The sequence below is a fragment of the Brachionichthys hirsutus genome, chromosome 5 (genome assembly GCF_040956055.1).
Source record: "Brachionichthys hirsutus isolate HB-005 chromosome 5, CSIRO-AGI_Bhir_v1, whole genome shotgun sequence".
In the NCBI taxonomy this organism is placed as follows: domain Eukaryota; kingdom Metazoa; phylum Chordata; class Actinopteri; order Lophiiformes; family Brachionichthyidae; genus Brachionichthys; species Brachionichthys hirsutus.
Window position 1 is genome coordinate 10,401,362 of NC_090901.1, and position 17,027 is coordinate 10,418,388.

Sequence of the window (17,027 nt, forward strand, 5' to 3'; positions counted from 1 at the left end):
AAGGATTTATCAAGTTTCTTTTTAACACCTTGTATCTTTTGGACATGATTGAGTTGTTTTTTCTGTTTTTTTTTACTCAAGATATGCAGTCAGATGTTAGTGATGTTGATGATTAAAAAACAACAAAAATGAAACCACCTGGAACCTGTGAGATGTTCAAGGTCGTGATTTATTTCCTTTCATACATGTCCTCGCTTTACTGCCTCCCCCCCACTTGTGAACACTATCAACGCATGAATCTTATTCTCCGTGCGAAGCCAAAAGGAAACCGTGACGCAAACAGCAGCTTATTGAAGAAGTCTGCAGGAAAAATGGAAGAATGACCAGCGTGGCCTCTCAATCAATGACTGCTCCCGGGCCTCCTGAAGCGTGGGACACAGGCAAGTGCAAGTGAAGAAAATCAATCGATGGCGAGACCTCTTTCTTCAGCTCTGCTGCCCGCCCTTAAAAGAAAGGCCTCCAGTCAAGGCTGTGGGTGCGTCTGAACGCAGAATCTGGGCCATTCTCGCATGACTTCGGTTTCGCATGTGGCACCGCTCGTCGACCACTTGTGAAAATTGTTTGGCTGGTCTGTCCTCCTGCAGGGTTTGAAACATCCATTCAGCAGTGTGATGCCAAAGTTCACTGGAGGCATTTACCAGTCCTCGCCGCAAAGAAAACAGTCATCTCCAACTGGTCATTTAGCTGTAAACTCAGTCTTTATGGGTCGATCAATCGACTCCCATTCATCGCGAGGTGTTAGACATGACTGCTATTGCACCGGGATGCCCAGATTATAGAGCAGATGCAGGAGTGTCATGAGCAGACACGCCTAATTATGCTTTTAAAATAATACCAACAAATATAACCACGGATTCCTAAATGTATTTCATCTTAACATTGGCATTAATAATGCAATGGGATCAGCAGTTATTCCACTGAAAATGTATTTTTCAGCAATCGCAGTCTGTAATTGTATTAAAATATTTTTTTCACAACAATCTATACAACATATAAATGCCACTACATTAGCAGATTGTGTTTTTTATGTTTGTTTGATCAACTAAAAAGAATGAACTCAGCAATTATTTCATTGCAATATGTTTTTTTTTTTTGATTGAAGAAAGCCTGACCTTCATCATATATCAACATTCGGCTGCATCTCCTCTTCCTTCTACTGCAGTGAGATCAAGCGTTCACCTTCAACAGGTCAAATCATCGGACTTGAAAAAGGATGAGGAAAAAAAATATTGTCCAGAAGACAAATAATATTCAATTCAATTCCTTCAGCGACCCGCACATGAACATGTGACACACGACAAACAAAAACAAGACAACATGAAATAAACGTGTGCTACAACAGTGCCTTTTCACATTAAAAGTCTTCTGGAGTCATGGTTTAACATAACTTTTATCTTAATGCCGTCAGGGTCTTTTTGATGTATATTATATCGAGTCGACTGAGCTTAACGGTAATTCTTAACCAAGTTACAAGGATCATTAAATGGTAAATAATTCTGTCAAATGTTTTCCGTTTGTTCACATTTCAATTTCACTTTAAACGCAGCCCTTTTTTTTCTGTGATACATGCGCTGTTTTTTTTCGTGTCAAAAACTCTCTATGAAAATCGCATAAAATAAGATGAAAGAATAAAGTATAGAAACACGCATTTCAGCAGGAGAACCACAGATTCTAAGAGACCAGGAATAACGCCCGGAGACTAACACTGACCCCCAGTGGAGTCTTTGGAAAACTGAGATTAATAACAATCATCCATTCTGTTGTATGTCTGTCAGTGACAATACCCACGGGTGTGTGTTCACCGCGAAGAGTCTGACTTATCCAGGTAAAAAAATAATAAATAATAAAATTAAGATAAAAACTATATTTAAAATTAATCAGATATTTAGGCTTTAGATTTGCTGCACTAATAATAATAATAAAAGATGTCAGACATTTCTGCATAAAAATAAAGCTGTGTCGCCGTCTTCTGGCAGATTATCAGAACTACACAGAATCACACACAGGCTACATCTTTTCTAAAGTGCGTCACAAAACAGGACCAGCAGCCGGAGCCAAACATCGGCTGAAAACAGAGGAGGGCCAAATTTAAAAAAAGAAAGAAAGAAAAGAAAGAAAGCACTAAATATTTCTCAGGTCAAGCATAAACGTAGAAAACCTCTGACAGATTAGTGGCATGTCACAGTGGAATACAAATGATCAGAATCAGAGGGAAATTCTCTTCCATTTGATCACAACATTAATGTATATTTTTTTGGTTCATCCATCCATCCATCCATCCATCCATCCATCCACTTCTGTTTGTTCTGCTTTGCGGGTCACGGGAGTTGCTGGATCCTATCCCAGCTTGCTATGGATGAGAGGGCAGGGTACACCCCGAATGCATCAGCACGTCGTGAAATGTTAAATGTGTAGATACGGTCTCACAAAATAACCCCCCCCCCCCCCCCCAAAAAAAATAGAAAATGGGAGCATTGATTTTTCATTTCATTCAACAAATCTCATATTCACAGTGCTGTTGAAAACTGCTTTGGACCTCAGGCTGAGGCTGCTTTGTGTGCCTGGTGTGAATGGCTCTCTGGAGCTCTGGTCATATTTTCAGGCTTCGACCGGGTTAGACTCCAGAAGAAGGATTTTTCCGTGAAGCTATTCTGAGATAGATTTCATTGCGTGTTTGGGGTTAACCCGTTTCTGCCGCTCAAGACGCTTTCATCTCGGCTAGACAGACACCTGTGAGGAGATTTTCTGAGTCACTTCCATCTTTTTGTGCCACTTAAGATGAAGATGAGGCCACATTTCAAGACAACTTAATAAATCAATGGATCATGGTGTCATCCATGGTGAAGTGAAAGTAAAACCCGATCCATCATTCGCTAAGTTATCACTGGTTTAAACCGCGCATGCCTGTTCAATGCTCCTTGATGAGAACACTGAGTCTTCCTCACCCGCAGTGCTTCATGTTGGGGGGTTTGTCCATACGGACTGCCAGTTTGATCGTCAGGTCCGTGTCCTGGCTGGTCTTGGGGATGACCATCCGGTGGAATTCTGCTTGCTTTGGCCCGTTTGTGGTTGGATTCAGGAGCACCTGAGGGGAGGTGGGGGCAGAGTGGAGGGAAGAGATTGGTTAGAATGTTGGCAACGTCCAATGAGAGATACCGTCTATGCGCTGATCTGACTTTGACCATACATAAACACGTGTTGCAGTGTGCGGTGCACCAGAACTCTCACCCGGCCCAGCTCCTTGTCCTCCAGAGCCAGGACGCCGGTGCTCTCCATGAAAAGCTTCACCTTGACCGACGGCAGCGGGTAAGTCGTAGTGAAGTCCCCCTGAGTCCCCCACCTGAAAGACAGGTACACACGCTTCCTTTATATTCAGCCCTGTTGAACAAAATATCCCGTTCAGAGTCCACTTGTTCAGTCTGCTCCTCTGCAGGGAGAACAGAGGATGTGAATCTCATTAAATTAATCTGGAATTAATATTTCCCCGAAACTGGTTTGATAATCCTGAATAAGTGGGCTCCAAAACCAGAACCGGTTCAAAAATCATGTTCTGCCATGTTACCTTCCAAAGGAGGGCACCCTTCCAGATCAAGTCTCAGTCACCGACCCGGAAGCAGGAAACAGTTTATCCCATCAGAACCATCAGACCCATCAGTGCTGGGTGTCAGAAGTCTCTTTTGTTCATCTAACAGAGACTCTATTGGAGCCTTCTGCTCGGGATGATGGAGACAGACATGACACACACTCCCAAGCTGCCATTTTAACAGTCTGTGTGTGTGTAAGTGTAAAGATCACAAGTCAGTCCGTTACTATTTGAGGGCAAAAAACAAATATGAGCTCCATATTCAGTTTCCAAGGCAACATTGTGCAGAATTCTCGGTATATTCACCACACACACACGCACACACGCGTAGGACAGAGGGCAGATAATGACCCGAGATGAGTTTTGAACATGGCGTTGGGATCGGCTGCAGTCACGCTCCGGAGAGAAACATTCTGACAGGTGAGAGACGGATCATCACAAAGTTTAGGACCGATGAACTTGTGCCGTCAAATGGTCCCAGAATCATCACGATGGATGGGCAACGCTATTTGTGCAGAATCCATCCCAGAAGACTTTTCATCTGCATCTCATTCAGGTTTTGAATAAAAAGTCTCAAAAGTCTGAAAATTATTTTAATTAACTATTTCTACATGCAAGTAAAGCAGGATATTTCATGATTCCATGATATATAAGAGCTATAAATACTTTTTTTTTTTCCTCAATGATCTCCTGCAGCTGCTGAGTTTTGGTTATTGACAGTTTGCTGGTGAACAGATTGCTTTAAGTTTTTTATTTCTATTTAACAAATTAATCACAACAAAATTCTAGTATACGAGTCTATATATTTATGCGAGTATAACCCCAAGATAAATTTACACCTCTTAAAAGTACCATTTCTTATAGGGCATTGTGAAGTGGAGCAGCCATCATAGCGTGTTTCTGCACGTTGCTTTGACGAAGGGATTTAAAGTTTGAAATGTGTAACTTATATGATCAGGCGGGGAATCACAATCAAATGGGCTCATTATTGTCCCACGACGTCACCCCCAGCACGTTTCCATGGAAACCACACATCTTGAAATTAGAATAACGATGGAACGCGGTCGAAGACATTAAACGAGTCAGGCTCAGAAGGTTCACAATTACGTTTCCACGGAGACAGAAAAAAAACTCATCTTAGGATCTTTTTTTCATAAAATTTGAATACAATTAATTACCGTCCTTCAGGTTATGTGTGCCGTATTGAATACGAGGTGAGCGCTGTGGGATAATCACGATGAAGTCCTCACATTTTTATGAGCTATTTACCGCTGAGAATCAGGAAAACTCCAACTTCATTTCCTCCACACAAATAGAAGTTTTTATGTCTGAATAAAAGGGAGGTCCAGTGGTGGTGAATTGGGTTAGGGTTAGGGGTTACTAATGGTAGACCGGTGATCTGACTCTCAACCCATCAGCAGTTAAAACATAGATCTGGATGCTCCCTCAGACCCTCTGAGGAGAACGTGGAGGAGATTCTCACTGTGGTCTGGAGGCTTCAGCCTGATCCGTCTGCAGCTTGTCTCCTCCTTCCACCTCCATGGTGCAGTAAACGATCCGGTTTGGCGCCACAGACCTGAGACCCTGGACCTCCACGATGACGATCTGAAAACACGGGCAGAGTCTTTAAACGATGCTTCCTGTCTGAGCCAGAAACATTCACAGCCTTCTATTCTATTCATGCCGATCCCAATTATTCAGTTTGTAAATGTAACGGATCATCAGTTAAATAAAATGAGAAATATTTAGCTTTAATAAATATAAGCTAGAAAAGAGAAAGACTAACTAATCTATTCTTCAAACTTCCTTTTAGACTTTTGCAAAGGATATAAAATGAAACATCCAAAAATGACTGAAGCTACAGATTTGTAACGAGGAAACGCACACCAACCTCCAAAGTGAAGGACAACACAACGTCTGACTTGGACAGGACGTCTCCCTCGTCTCCTATGTCCAGGAAGGAGTTGTTCATGTTGGCGCGTTTGAGTTTCTGTTTAAAGTCCGGGCCTCCTTTGGACACCGGCAGACTCTCCAAGTTTGCCATGAGGAGGTTGACCGATGATCGCAGCTCCTCAACGTAAAGAGGCTCCATGTCTGCAGAGACAAACTTTGGGTATCTCCTTTCCTGCAGGACGGTCATTAAGCAAAAAAAAAACATTCCATCACTTACAAGAACTACAACGCACACGTCAGCACTTCACATCATTATGACGTTATCACATGTCACTCTCACTCTGGAGATCTTTTCGGCGAGCTGCAACCTTCCGTCCAGCTCCCTGCGGATCTGAGCTGCTTGCTCATCCACGTTGTCCAGCTAAGAGAGAGCGAGAGAGAGAGAGAGAGAGAAACACATGAGTTTCATCAGTCAGCCGGTTAGAGCTGCAAAATCAGTTTTTGATGGGAGTTAAAACCTCCGCTTATTCAGCCGCAGTTCCTGTGACATCCACCAGATGCGGCTTAGGAAAACACTCAAACAATACAGCAAAAAAACAAAATCCCAAATCAAAATGTAAATAAATAACATTACAGACCATTATTTACTCCATTCATAGGTCTACAAGACAGCAGTGAGGCCAGCCATGATGGACGGCTTAGAGACAGTGGCTCTGAGGAAAAGACGGGAGGCGGAGCTAGGCGTGGAGGGGATGAAGATGCTGAGGTTCTCCTTGGGAGAGACCAGGACAGGATTAGAAATGAGACAATAAGAGGGACAGTGAAGGTCAGACATTTTGGAGACAAGGTCAGAGAGGACAGACTTTGATGTTTGGACATGTCCAGAGGAGAGACAGGGACTATATCGGTAGAAGGATGCTGAGGATGGAGCTGCCAGGGAACAGGGCTAGAGGTTGACCCAGGAGAAGATACATGGACGTAGTGAGGGAGGACATGAGAGTGGCTAGTGTTGGGGAGGACGATGCAAAGGACAGGCTGAAGTGGAGAACGTTGATTTGCTGTGGCAACCCCTCACGGGACAAGGATAAAGAATGTTTATTCCATTTACCGATGGGATATAACTGATCATCTACCGGAGTCACACAATCTCAGGAACTTGAAGCGCGTCAGGTGACGGAGGATATTTAGAGATGGTGCAGGCTGAACAGGTTTCTTCTGTCCCGACTGTTCTTCTTGTTCCTGGTTCTATGTACGACGTTCCGGACTGCTGCGCTGTATGTTTTGTCCCTGATGGGCGGGTGTGATCAGTTGGCAGCGTTTTAGCGGCGTCTTGATCTGAACAGTACCGGCTGCAGAGGAGCGAACTTCATGTCGCTTTGAAACCAGCGGGGCTTCTGGTCACATGGCAGTTCAGTGGAATTGAATGGAGGTGAAGGTGAAGAGGCCCTTTGTCATCAAGTCTTGTTCGCTGCCCTTGCTTTAGTCTCCTCTCCGCAGCAGACGCTGGAGAGGCCGGAGCCAAAGAAGATAAAAGCAGAGTGGAAATTTAACTTGGTGCTTAGTGTGCAAAAAAAAAAGCAGGGGCTCATTTCACAAATCTGTGATGCGTGCAGGCGTCTAAAAAAGACAATCAGAGATTAAAAAACGACTCTGATGGAAACTGGCCTGAAGCCGTAGAAACAAGTGTAAACTTCACAGCTGATAACAGAGAGGAAAGATAAGCCGTTTAATTCGAGGATAGACCCAAACGGGCCCAACAGAGTCAAAAAACCAGCCGTCTCATTTATGCAGAATTCAAGCTTCCTTGTATGTACACTGTGAGAAGACTTCAGAGGCCTCTGAAAACCAGACGAGGAATCAAGAAGCAAGATCTGAAGACAAACTGCCTCTCGTGGGTAATGTGTGTGAAGGTCGGGGAAATGTGCCGGAGAATATGGAACCCAGAGAAACAGCGTTCAATAGGCGGCGGCACCACCTAAAGCCCTGGTGTAGTGTGGTTTACTTCTTTAACCATGATACAAACAGTCTGGGATGTTTTATTACAAAGGATATTTAGTTCCATGTTATTCTAAAATAAACAATTCCATTATTAAAATAGAAAAAATGAAAAATGAAGAGGAATAAAAGAGACGAGGCAAATTAAGACCAACGCAGCCAATCACAGCCCGATGATCTGACAAAGATGTAATCCTCCACACAGAATTACACCCTGTTGTTACAGCAAAGAGTGAAAATAACAGCGTCAATAATAGTAAATAATAAAAATGGAAAAAGGAAAATGAAGCCGCATAGATGAAGGAAGCAGCTTTCTCAGAATGAACTGCAGCATTTCCTGTCAACACTGAAGGCAGCACAGAGCCCGGAGCAGCTTGTAATTTATTACACCTCCAGTTTCCTGCAACAAATGAGAGAGACCACAACCAGCCAAACTAAACAGAAAACAACAGACACATTACCGAGTTGATGAAACATCCACTTTAACGATGCGGAGGCCGTTTCCACCATAAACCTGTTGGGTGTGGGTGAAAAGGGCATCGCGATGCGTTCGTGTGCATCAATCAGGCGGTTCGAAATCCGTCAGACCAAACCCAGCAGAGACGCTTCGGCACCGTGTCGCCACACAACACGGAAAAGTTGAAATTAAACTAATATCTCCGCAGACAATCGAGAACGATTGGAGGTGCAGTGCCTCAAGGACACTCAGGATCCTACCTCCCCGTGTTTAACAGCACCCAAAGGCCTTCACAGAATCCAGTATCTGGATTGCTGATAATTGGATCTCAGCAGTTCTTCCACTGGAATCCCATGAAGCAGAGATTCCATTAAAGGGCACGAGGAACAGACTCTATTGTCACAATTCCCTACAGAAAGGAATCCTGCGTCTTAGAAATGGCCTAAAAATCGCAGGAGCCGTCACCAATATTTACTTCAGTGAAAATCTCAACGCATCCACCAGCAGGTCTGTCGCCGGTCCAGATCGGGGAACACAGGCTGATCGAGAAGAAGATGAAAGTGCGTTTGGAAAGCAGAACATGTTCAAGTCTGACTGGGAGATTAACTTGGTTTCAGTCCGCTTCATTGTCTCGCTTCAGCCCAGAAGTCACTTTGATTGATTTATTAAATTGCCTGACCTTCAGTTTGGTCTACAACAGCTCAGAATGAAACGGCTTCTCAGAAGCTTCACGCTCGTCCCTCTACGCAACGAACACGAGGTGGGAGGCGCCGTTCTGGATGACGACCGGCTGTTGTGCACAGTTGTTGTGCTCAGAACCTGAAAGTGATCCACGACTGCACAACATGCAGCCTCTTATTGTATCAACAACCTTTAGTGACTAACAGTGCTCCTAATAAAAGGGTGACAATTAGCACAGCGCGGTTCTCCTCCGCGATGAGGCCGCAACTGATGCCAGCAAATTAAAACAGTTCTAAGCAAGGCTAATAAAAATGAAGGCAAACCAAGAGGAAGCAGCGAAGGAACTCAGCGGTCGGGTGACGTTCTCTTCACTGTCGCAACTACCTCCACTTTGCTTTTCACGAAAACGAAATGGACAAACGCAACGCTAGTTCACGACGTCCAAAATGAGGGGAGAAGTTATGAAAGGGGCCAAGTTTGTCTTCGCTCCTCCGCTCCCTCCTCTCCCCTTCAGCCATTTCTTTCTATCGTGGCGTCCAATGAAGCAGGACAATAATAGAATCCGCCCTGGCAACGGGGGGCATCCTGGTTGCTATACTGGCGAGGATGACGTCTCAATGGGCCATGAAGCAATCTGTAAGTTTGAAGCTATTTATGTTCAGAGCCAGTTAGACTAAAGGAAATAATCAGCTCGGGAGCCTCTCTGACGATGACTTCCCCTACGAAGTGGTGTTCAGAGACTTGTGGATGAGTCTTTAAAACCTGCTCCAAAACGAAGAAAAATCATCACCAACCACAATTTTCAGAGACATGCAGGACGTGTGGAAGTTTTCCCTCCAGTTTGTTCCAGCTGTTCCTCAACTGCATTCTCTCATCCGGAGTTCTCTGCGGTGTCATTGAAGTTTAGCCCAGTGAGGGAGGCGCACACTCAAACCACGACGATGTATAAGTGTTTATACCCGTTGACCTCTAGCGCCTCACCTGGCAGGCATTGTACAGCAGCTGGTGTTCAAACTTCCGGATTCCCAGGATCTGCTGAAACATCTCGTACAGCTGCTCCTTGCTGAGGATGAGCTCCGACACGGCGCTCAGGTGCGCCCGTTGGGGCTGTCGCCGCATGTCCTCGTCGCCCCTGTAGATGCCGTCATACTTGGCAATCCAGGAGCTGAGGACCGTCTCTTTGCTCAGGCCATCGATCTCCGGTAGACTTCGGACTCGCCGCTCGATGTTCTTCTTGAACACGTCCCGAAAATCGTTGGCTGAGCAGCCGCCGCTCTGCACCATCCGGAAGACGCGTTCGCTCCTCAGGAAGCCCTGCCGGGGACAGAGATACAGAATGCCGAGCACGGATTTATTCACCCGTTCATCATCAGGACTGTCCCATGTCAAATCAGAGTCAGTTTTTACAGAGCACTTATCCTTACCACAAGTCGGTTTGGCACATCAGACCAAACTGAACGCTGTGCACTATAAAATCAAAAGTCTTTGCTCTTAAGCAGGTCGCAGCAGGATGATGGGACGGAGTGTGAAGTCAAATGGAGCTCAGCCTGTACCTCCTCAGAGTGTGACTTACTGTCACTTTTTCGCAGACACATGGTGGGATACGCGTCTACGAATTCAGTATGCAGACGGGCTGAATGCGTCTCATGACCACAGCCAACAAGCACAAAGTAGCACAGCCTGGCTCAACCAGCTTCTGCCCTTTGGCGATGGCGCATCAGGAGCGAGGCCTGCAGAGCATGGCCCGCCGGCAGCTGGAGAAGAACCGCCGGGGAGCGGCAGGAGTAACGAGGTGGAACAGAATTCACTGGGCGGTGCGGAGTCCCGAGGAAGATATTGAGGAGAAACGGTTGAGAAAATAATTGTTTTGGTGTCAAAGAAATCAACGGAGACATTTGAAATCAGCAGGGGGGGCGACGATGAGAGATGGCGCCGAGAGAACTCTCTTTGTGTTGATGAATGGAAACGGGCAAAAGCTAAGTGGATGAAGAGGGAGGTGACAGATGCAGCTGCCAGCAGCAGAGCCCGCTAAGAGCAGCTAATACGCCTCTCTGCATCACTCAGAACAAACTGCTCTGAACCGAGGAGATCGAAAAGACATTAAAAGAGCTCCCGTTAACGAAGGGAATATCAGGATGCCTATGAAGCGTACGGTGCCAGCGATGACACTTAAAGTGACAAGACAGATCGTGAAAGCATTAAAAAAAAAAGGCCACAGAGGAAAGAAGATCTACTGAACAGTTCGATAAGAATCTTGTTTCATTCGCCATAATCCGACTGGAATAGGAGAACTCTGCCCCTCAGGACGAGATCCGTCTGCTCGCTACAACCTTTTAGTGTTTTTTTTTTTGGGATTGTCTGGTACGTCGCGCTCTTCTATGCTGAACCAAATAACGCAATACAACTAAGAAAAATGAAATGTTTCATGTCCAGAATGACACAATGTAAGTGATGAGACATTGTGTGGCATCATCTCGATAAAGAAACCAGGGATAACAGACTTTAGCAGAGATTGAAAGCAGCTTTTCCATGCCAGGAGTGTCTTCTGTTCCAGATAGTCTGCTCTTCTCCCTCTCATTATAGCAGCATAATAATCTCATAATAATCTGAAGCTGAAGACAATTAATGGACTAGCTCTTCAGGATTTCACAAAAATGAAAACTATCACAGTTTTTTTTGCAATTAGCTTGTCGTAAAGTCACCATGGTGAAATGATAATTAATTATTTAATAAGTGGCGACTGGCATGAGTCAGAGGCTGATTAAAGAGCAACAATCATTCCTCATGCCGGCGTGATCACCGTGTTCAACCCATCTGATGCTGGTGTGTTGATTCAACAGCATCACCGTCCGCTTAGCCTCAGTGCTCACAACATTTTCCTGACCCAGAACTTTCGTCCAATCGAGGCACCGTTGGTCTTCTTATTAGATGAATCAAACGCACGTTTAAATGTACGTAATAAAGAAGAGTCATACGTGGACTTTGCCGTGGGGGATGGTGCAGCGGCACAGTTTCATTTCTAAGAGGTATTTAGCATTCAATTAGCTTTGTGAAGCTCATAGAACCCCGCTCATAGTCAGACGGCGCCCCTCCCTCCGACGACTCTTCGATATTTTAGTCTCTCCTCCACTTTGTCAAGTGGCACAAATGTCAGCCATTATCACTAATGAATCGATCAGCAGGAGACATCCTCTCCCCCCTGCTGCTCCAATTAATTGGGCCTTTAAAATGTCCCTGAATTATTGACACGGCGGTGGAGTGCCAGCCGGAGAGCCAGGAGATTAAAGACAGGGGGATGAAAGTCTGGGGGGCCAGATGTCAACCACACGACCCCGAACAGACGAGAAACGAGTCATCGGAATTTAACAAAAGCGATTTCTGTCAAACCACCACAAATAAAATGCAAATATTCAGTTGAAATAATAGATAAACTAATCCTGACTGAGGACAAGCTGCGACCGGATACCAGGTGGGAAATATATAACATTTCCTATTTGATGGCTTAACTATTTATTGTACATGAATTTGTCAGGAATAACACGCTGCCATCTCATCATCTGGGACGGATGACGGAGAAATCACACATTTCCGAGTTAAGATATGCTCGAGTTTCAAAGAATTAGCTAGATAACTGTTAAAAACAGTTCTAGACCGTGTAATAAGAGGATGGAGGTTCCAAGCCTGGAAAACAAAGCCAACCTCCCACAGTGGTGGGGTTTTTTTATAGGCTGTGTGTCATTCTGTCATGCCTTGAACAGATCTGATATTCTAAAACCAATTACTGCATGTTTAATAAAAAGCTGATTACGTATAGATTAAAGGAACGAGCGTGGGCTTCTTCTCCGCCTCAAGTCAAGCAGCAAGAATCTTTTTTAACGCCAGAGACACTTTTTCCTTTCAAATTTTAAATGTCACAGATGAACCATGACGTAGTTTGGATATGAAAAGCACCAGTCTGTGAGGGGCATATAAAGACCACAGAGGAGCGTCAGAGCCGCGGATACCAGCGTCTGATTGGTCGGGAGTACCTGGATCGTTTCCTTTTTTAATGAGAATGACTGTTGAGCTTCCTGCTTTGGTTCTGATTGGACTAGTGAAGCAGAAACTCAGAGCATAAGAACAAAGACACGCACCATTTAGATTCCGGGTTTAGAAATAAAGAGCTGCTAGCACGCTACAACACGAGTATGACTGGAGACAAATGAGATGATGAAATTATGAATGAGAGGACAGACTACGAGCGATTCTTCCATTGCACAGTCACTGAAATCATTACTGGGGCTATTTTCCACAAGCCTCACGTCTTTCAAACACCAACGCTAAAATTCTGTTGTTTTCAGACAATGGAATATTACAAAAGGACATTTTTGATGAACAAACTGAGAAAATCTGGAGATATGAACCAAAAGAAAAAAAAAGCTTTAAATGTCAGGAATAATTTACCTCTTAAATCTAATCCAGGTTCAAATTCTGCCGTTTGTCATTTGCGTCTCTGTCGAACAAAAACACCTCAAAATGGATCAGGACTCCGATATTTGTGTTCAAGGACATCGCTGCTGGAAACGCTGCATTCACGCCGCCATCATAGACGGGTGTCAGCAAACTGACATGAAAATTGCGCAAGTTAAATGGTGCATAAAAGCATAAAAATAAACAAAATGAAAAAAGCAATTATGAGAGGCACATCTTTAGGGTCATCCCAGAACTCGTGAGAGACGTCATTGAATCCTGTGTAGCGAAGAGATGGACAAACTAGAGATAGATTGGGGGGGGGGGGGGGGGGGGGCGTAAGATGAAGGATCACCAACCCCTGGCAAAAAGCAAAATCGTTTGATTGTCTCCATGGCGACTGACAGGAGGCAACGATGACTAGACGCTATGAACATGCACCTGTGGTGATTATGACCTTTAGGCTACACAGAGCTCTGCATGCATCAGGATAAAGGAGGAGCGGAAACGTCGCTGGAGTGAAGGGATGAAGATTAGAGAATCATTGCAAAGTTCAGCTGTCATCGGAAGCATCTGAAAAACAACGTGACACGTTACAGCAGAGACAGAAATAGCCTCTGCATCCTCCCTCAAGATACACCGCTGAGAATCCAGAGAAAGCTGTGGCTTCTCCAGGTGCTCTTAGAGTTCGGCACGGAGGCCATGGATCCAAGCAGGGCGACGGAGTTAGAAAGCAAATCTTAAGATGAGAAGTGCCATCGAGTCACGTCTTCCAATAGTCCAAAATGTCAAATTCAGATTGTGTTAATGAGAAGGAGAATGTCTTAATGAGACTCTTCCTCGTGGATGCCCGGGCGCCTTGTTCTCTGAGGAGCCGTGGTTCGTGGACAGCTGGAAATACCAGCGGCCCTTAAATGTGACAAACTAACAGGTCGCTCGACTTCACAGCAGAGATGGCGCCGAGTCATCGTCACCTCCCACTGATCGGCTCTGAGGAGGAAAAAGTCTGAGGAAGAAGCGCCAGCTGCAAAAAAGAACAGTCGCTCTGAAGTCTTTCACATGATCTACATGATGCGTGTTCTGATACGGCAGGTTGGAATCGTCATCATGCCGGAGCCTGTCCGCTAAAACTGCAAACATGTTTGGCTCGCGTCCGACCAGCAGTTCCGTGTTAAGCTTAATGTTCTAAACTCTTCAATGTGCCCTGCAGTAAACTGGCGACTTATCCAGGGTGTACCAGGCCTCCGCTCGTATAGTCAGCTGAGATAGGCTCCAGCGTAAACCCGTGACCCGGATCCAGATAAGAGGCTGAAGACCTGATGAGTCAAGATTCTTGCCTACCTTGCCTTCAAGAAAAGGAATGGATGGATGAACCAACATTTTCTTTCTTGTAGCCGATAACGAGGATCAAGAAATTTTTAAATGATCACGTAATAGAAGAAATGTACGTTGATCTGTGGCAAAGGAAGAAAACTAAACACAATAAAGTGTCCATAGGTGTGGATGATTGCCTGTCTGTGAGTGGCCCTGCAATGACCTGGCGGCTTGTCCAGGGTGTACCCTGCCTCTCGCCCCTCGACTGCCGTCCCCACAGAACATGTGTTTGGTCCTCGTCTTTCAGCTGCTGCTGCATGCAGAAGGTGTTCAGCAGGCACTGGGCTGTAGCGCTTCAATCAGCTCCCGTTTAGGATGATGCTGGTACACAAAAGGCCCATAAAGTAGCTCTGACAGACACCGCTTACAGAGAACAAGAAGGAATGAGCCAGGGACCCTCCACAGCAGGATCATACATCTTCCTATTACAACCCATGTGCAGAGCACCGGGATGAGGCATCTTTTAAACAGGATTCACGGACGATGTCGAGGTGCTGGACCCTCAGGGCCTCTTCAGAGGTCTTGCAGACTCCATGTCTGGATGGTTTAAGGCACCAGGGGAACCAACACAATCAAACCTCTGTAACCAAATCAGTCGTCTTTAATTGCTTAATGGTGGCTGCAAACATCTCTGACTGCAATCGAAACGATGGAGCAGCCTCCAAGAAAAAAGATGAGGCAGGATAGACAGAGAGGTGTCAGATTTAAAAAAATAAATACCTGAACAAATCCATCGTAATATTTGCTAACAGGAAGATGATGGACTTCTATTCAAATGCTGAACACAGTTCAGATTAAAAGATGTCAACCAAATACAAAGACTTTTAAGAAGAGATCACATAATCCAGCCGGAGCCTCTTCAACTGCAGCAACACCAGCCGAGTGCACATCTTCAGTGGCATCAGAGAATGTGATGGAGGGGAGACGAGATCGCTGGCACTACGCTCCCAACGAAAGGAAAACCTCCTCACAAACAGAAAACAACCGTTGTAATCTTTCTCTGACACCGCCAATACAGTTAATTGCTGTGTCAAAAAAAAAAGCTTAGCAAGCATCAGGGGTGTGGAGGTGGATGACGCCCCCAAACCAGGAAATGAAAACAGGACAGTTTAAAACCACAAACAGCCCGGCTACGGCCATCACCGGTTAGACTGCTTCATTTTAAATTCATTTCAGTTTGCTTTCTGATTTCTTTGCATTTAGTGATTTTAAATCTGGCTTATATTTGTAGAACCAGTTTCTGCAACCTCTGCCACCAGTGGTGTCTTAGGAAAAGGAAAGAAGAGGAGAGGAGAGCATTTTTCCTGCTTTTCAAGGGGGAATAGTCCAGAATGAAGGAGAAGTAGGACAGTAGGAGTGGACAGAAAGTGGTCTTGCCTCATAATAGCTCCTCACAGCATTGCAGAAAGCTTCATCTGCCACAATCTGGGTTTCCCCGTTGAGGAAAGCCAGGAATCGCTCCTTCACCGCCTGAAGCTGCTGCTTGTTCACCTTCAAAAAAGAGCAGAGATAAGGAGAAAAATTAAGTAACATGGAGAGAGGACAATTGGAAGGAGAAGTGAGAGGAGAGACGTTTGCAGAGGAGGGTGAAAGCAGTCGGAAATAGACGGAGCGGAAGTAGAGAAGATGACGTGAAGGCAGGATGAATAAGAAACGGAACAAAAGTACATAATTATAGTCATTTCTGTTTTTTTACTTGTGTTTGACAGTCAGTACAGAGAAGAGGGAGATGGAACTGTCTTCACAAAAGTCCAACCATGATTTGAGGGCGATGGAGATTCTCTGAAGGTCCAGAACAAAGAGAAGTTTAATTTAATCAAGTTGAGCAACAGTGCAGAAATTAATGCTCTATTTCAGCCATTTATGTCGGAAATATGAATTTAAATATTAAATATACTAAAATATTAAACTGTTCTCGAGGTACTCCATCAACGAGGACAGATGGACGAGTATATTCTTGTGTATTTTATGGCTTTATTTCTTGTTAGAAGTTTGAAGAAGAATCTATTCCAGCTTCAACATTCCCACTTTGTTTGTTTGTTGTCATATGTTTCATGCAGTGATCGGAACGTCTTTGTGCGGTGGTGTGGATCGGTTTTTATTTCGTGATTTGTGTTCAAATAAAGACCAATGCCTGAAGCCATCGGTGTGATGACTGAGGACGGGGAGCTTGGTGCTTTTATTCCCCGCTCTGATTGGTAAACACAGGTTAACATCCAGAATGTAGAGGAACATTAAGGGGGGGGGGGGCACTGAATAAATGTAAAGCTACAAGTATAATAAGCCAAGGCCGACTGCAATCATTTGTTTTCAAAGGGAAAGCCAGACAAGCAGACCGGAGGCGACCGGTTCATTTCTAGAGCAACCCCCCCCCCCCCAAAGGGAGGGGGAAGACGATAACGGCTGATTGCAAACATAAACTGTGAGTGAAATTCCACTGCTCTTGCATCGCATCAAGAAGAGGTGGCCTCTAAATGTTTCAGGAGCTTCGCAACTCCCGATCGGTGCACGATTCGATTCAAAAGAGCAAATCCTCAGCAAGAAAACTAAAAAGACGACACCTAAAAACAACCGATTTGCTTTTCTGCTTTTCTT

At 44.9% G+C, this 17,027-nt stretch overlaps 1 protein-coding gene across 1 annotated transcript in view; it reads right to left on the reverse strand.

Annotated features, from left to right (window-relative positions):
• cadps2 (Ca++-dependent secretion activator 2) overlaps positions 1 to 17,027 on the reverse strand; it is an 86,663-nt gene that overhangs the window by 53,344 nt on the left and 16,292 nt on the right. The window contains exons 2-8 of the mRNA XM_068739659.1: positions 15,810 to 15,923; positions 9,591 to 9,923; positions 5,817 to 5,897; positions 5,475 to 5,708; positions 5,067 to 5,188; positions 3,229 to 3,340; positions 2,946 to 3,085 (exon numbers count right to left, since the gene is read on the reverse strand). Of these exons, the coding sequence (XP_068595760.1) occupies positions 2,946 to 3,085; positions 3,229 to 3,340; positions 5,067 to 5,188; positions 5,475 to 5,708; positions 5,817 to 5,897; positions 9,591 to 9,923; positions 15,810 to 15,923 (1,136 nt within the window). The remainder of the gene's footprint in view (positions 1 to 2,945; positions 3,086 to 3,228; positions 3,341 to 5,066; positions 5,189 to 5,474; positions 5,709 to 5,816; positions 5,898 to 9,590; positions 9,924 to 15,809; positions 15,924 to 17,027) is intronic.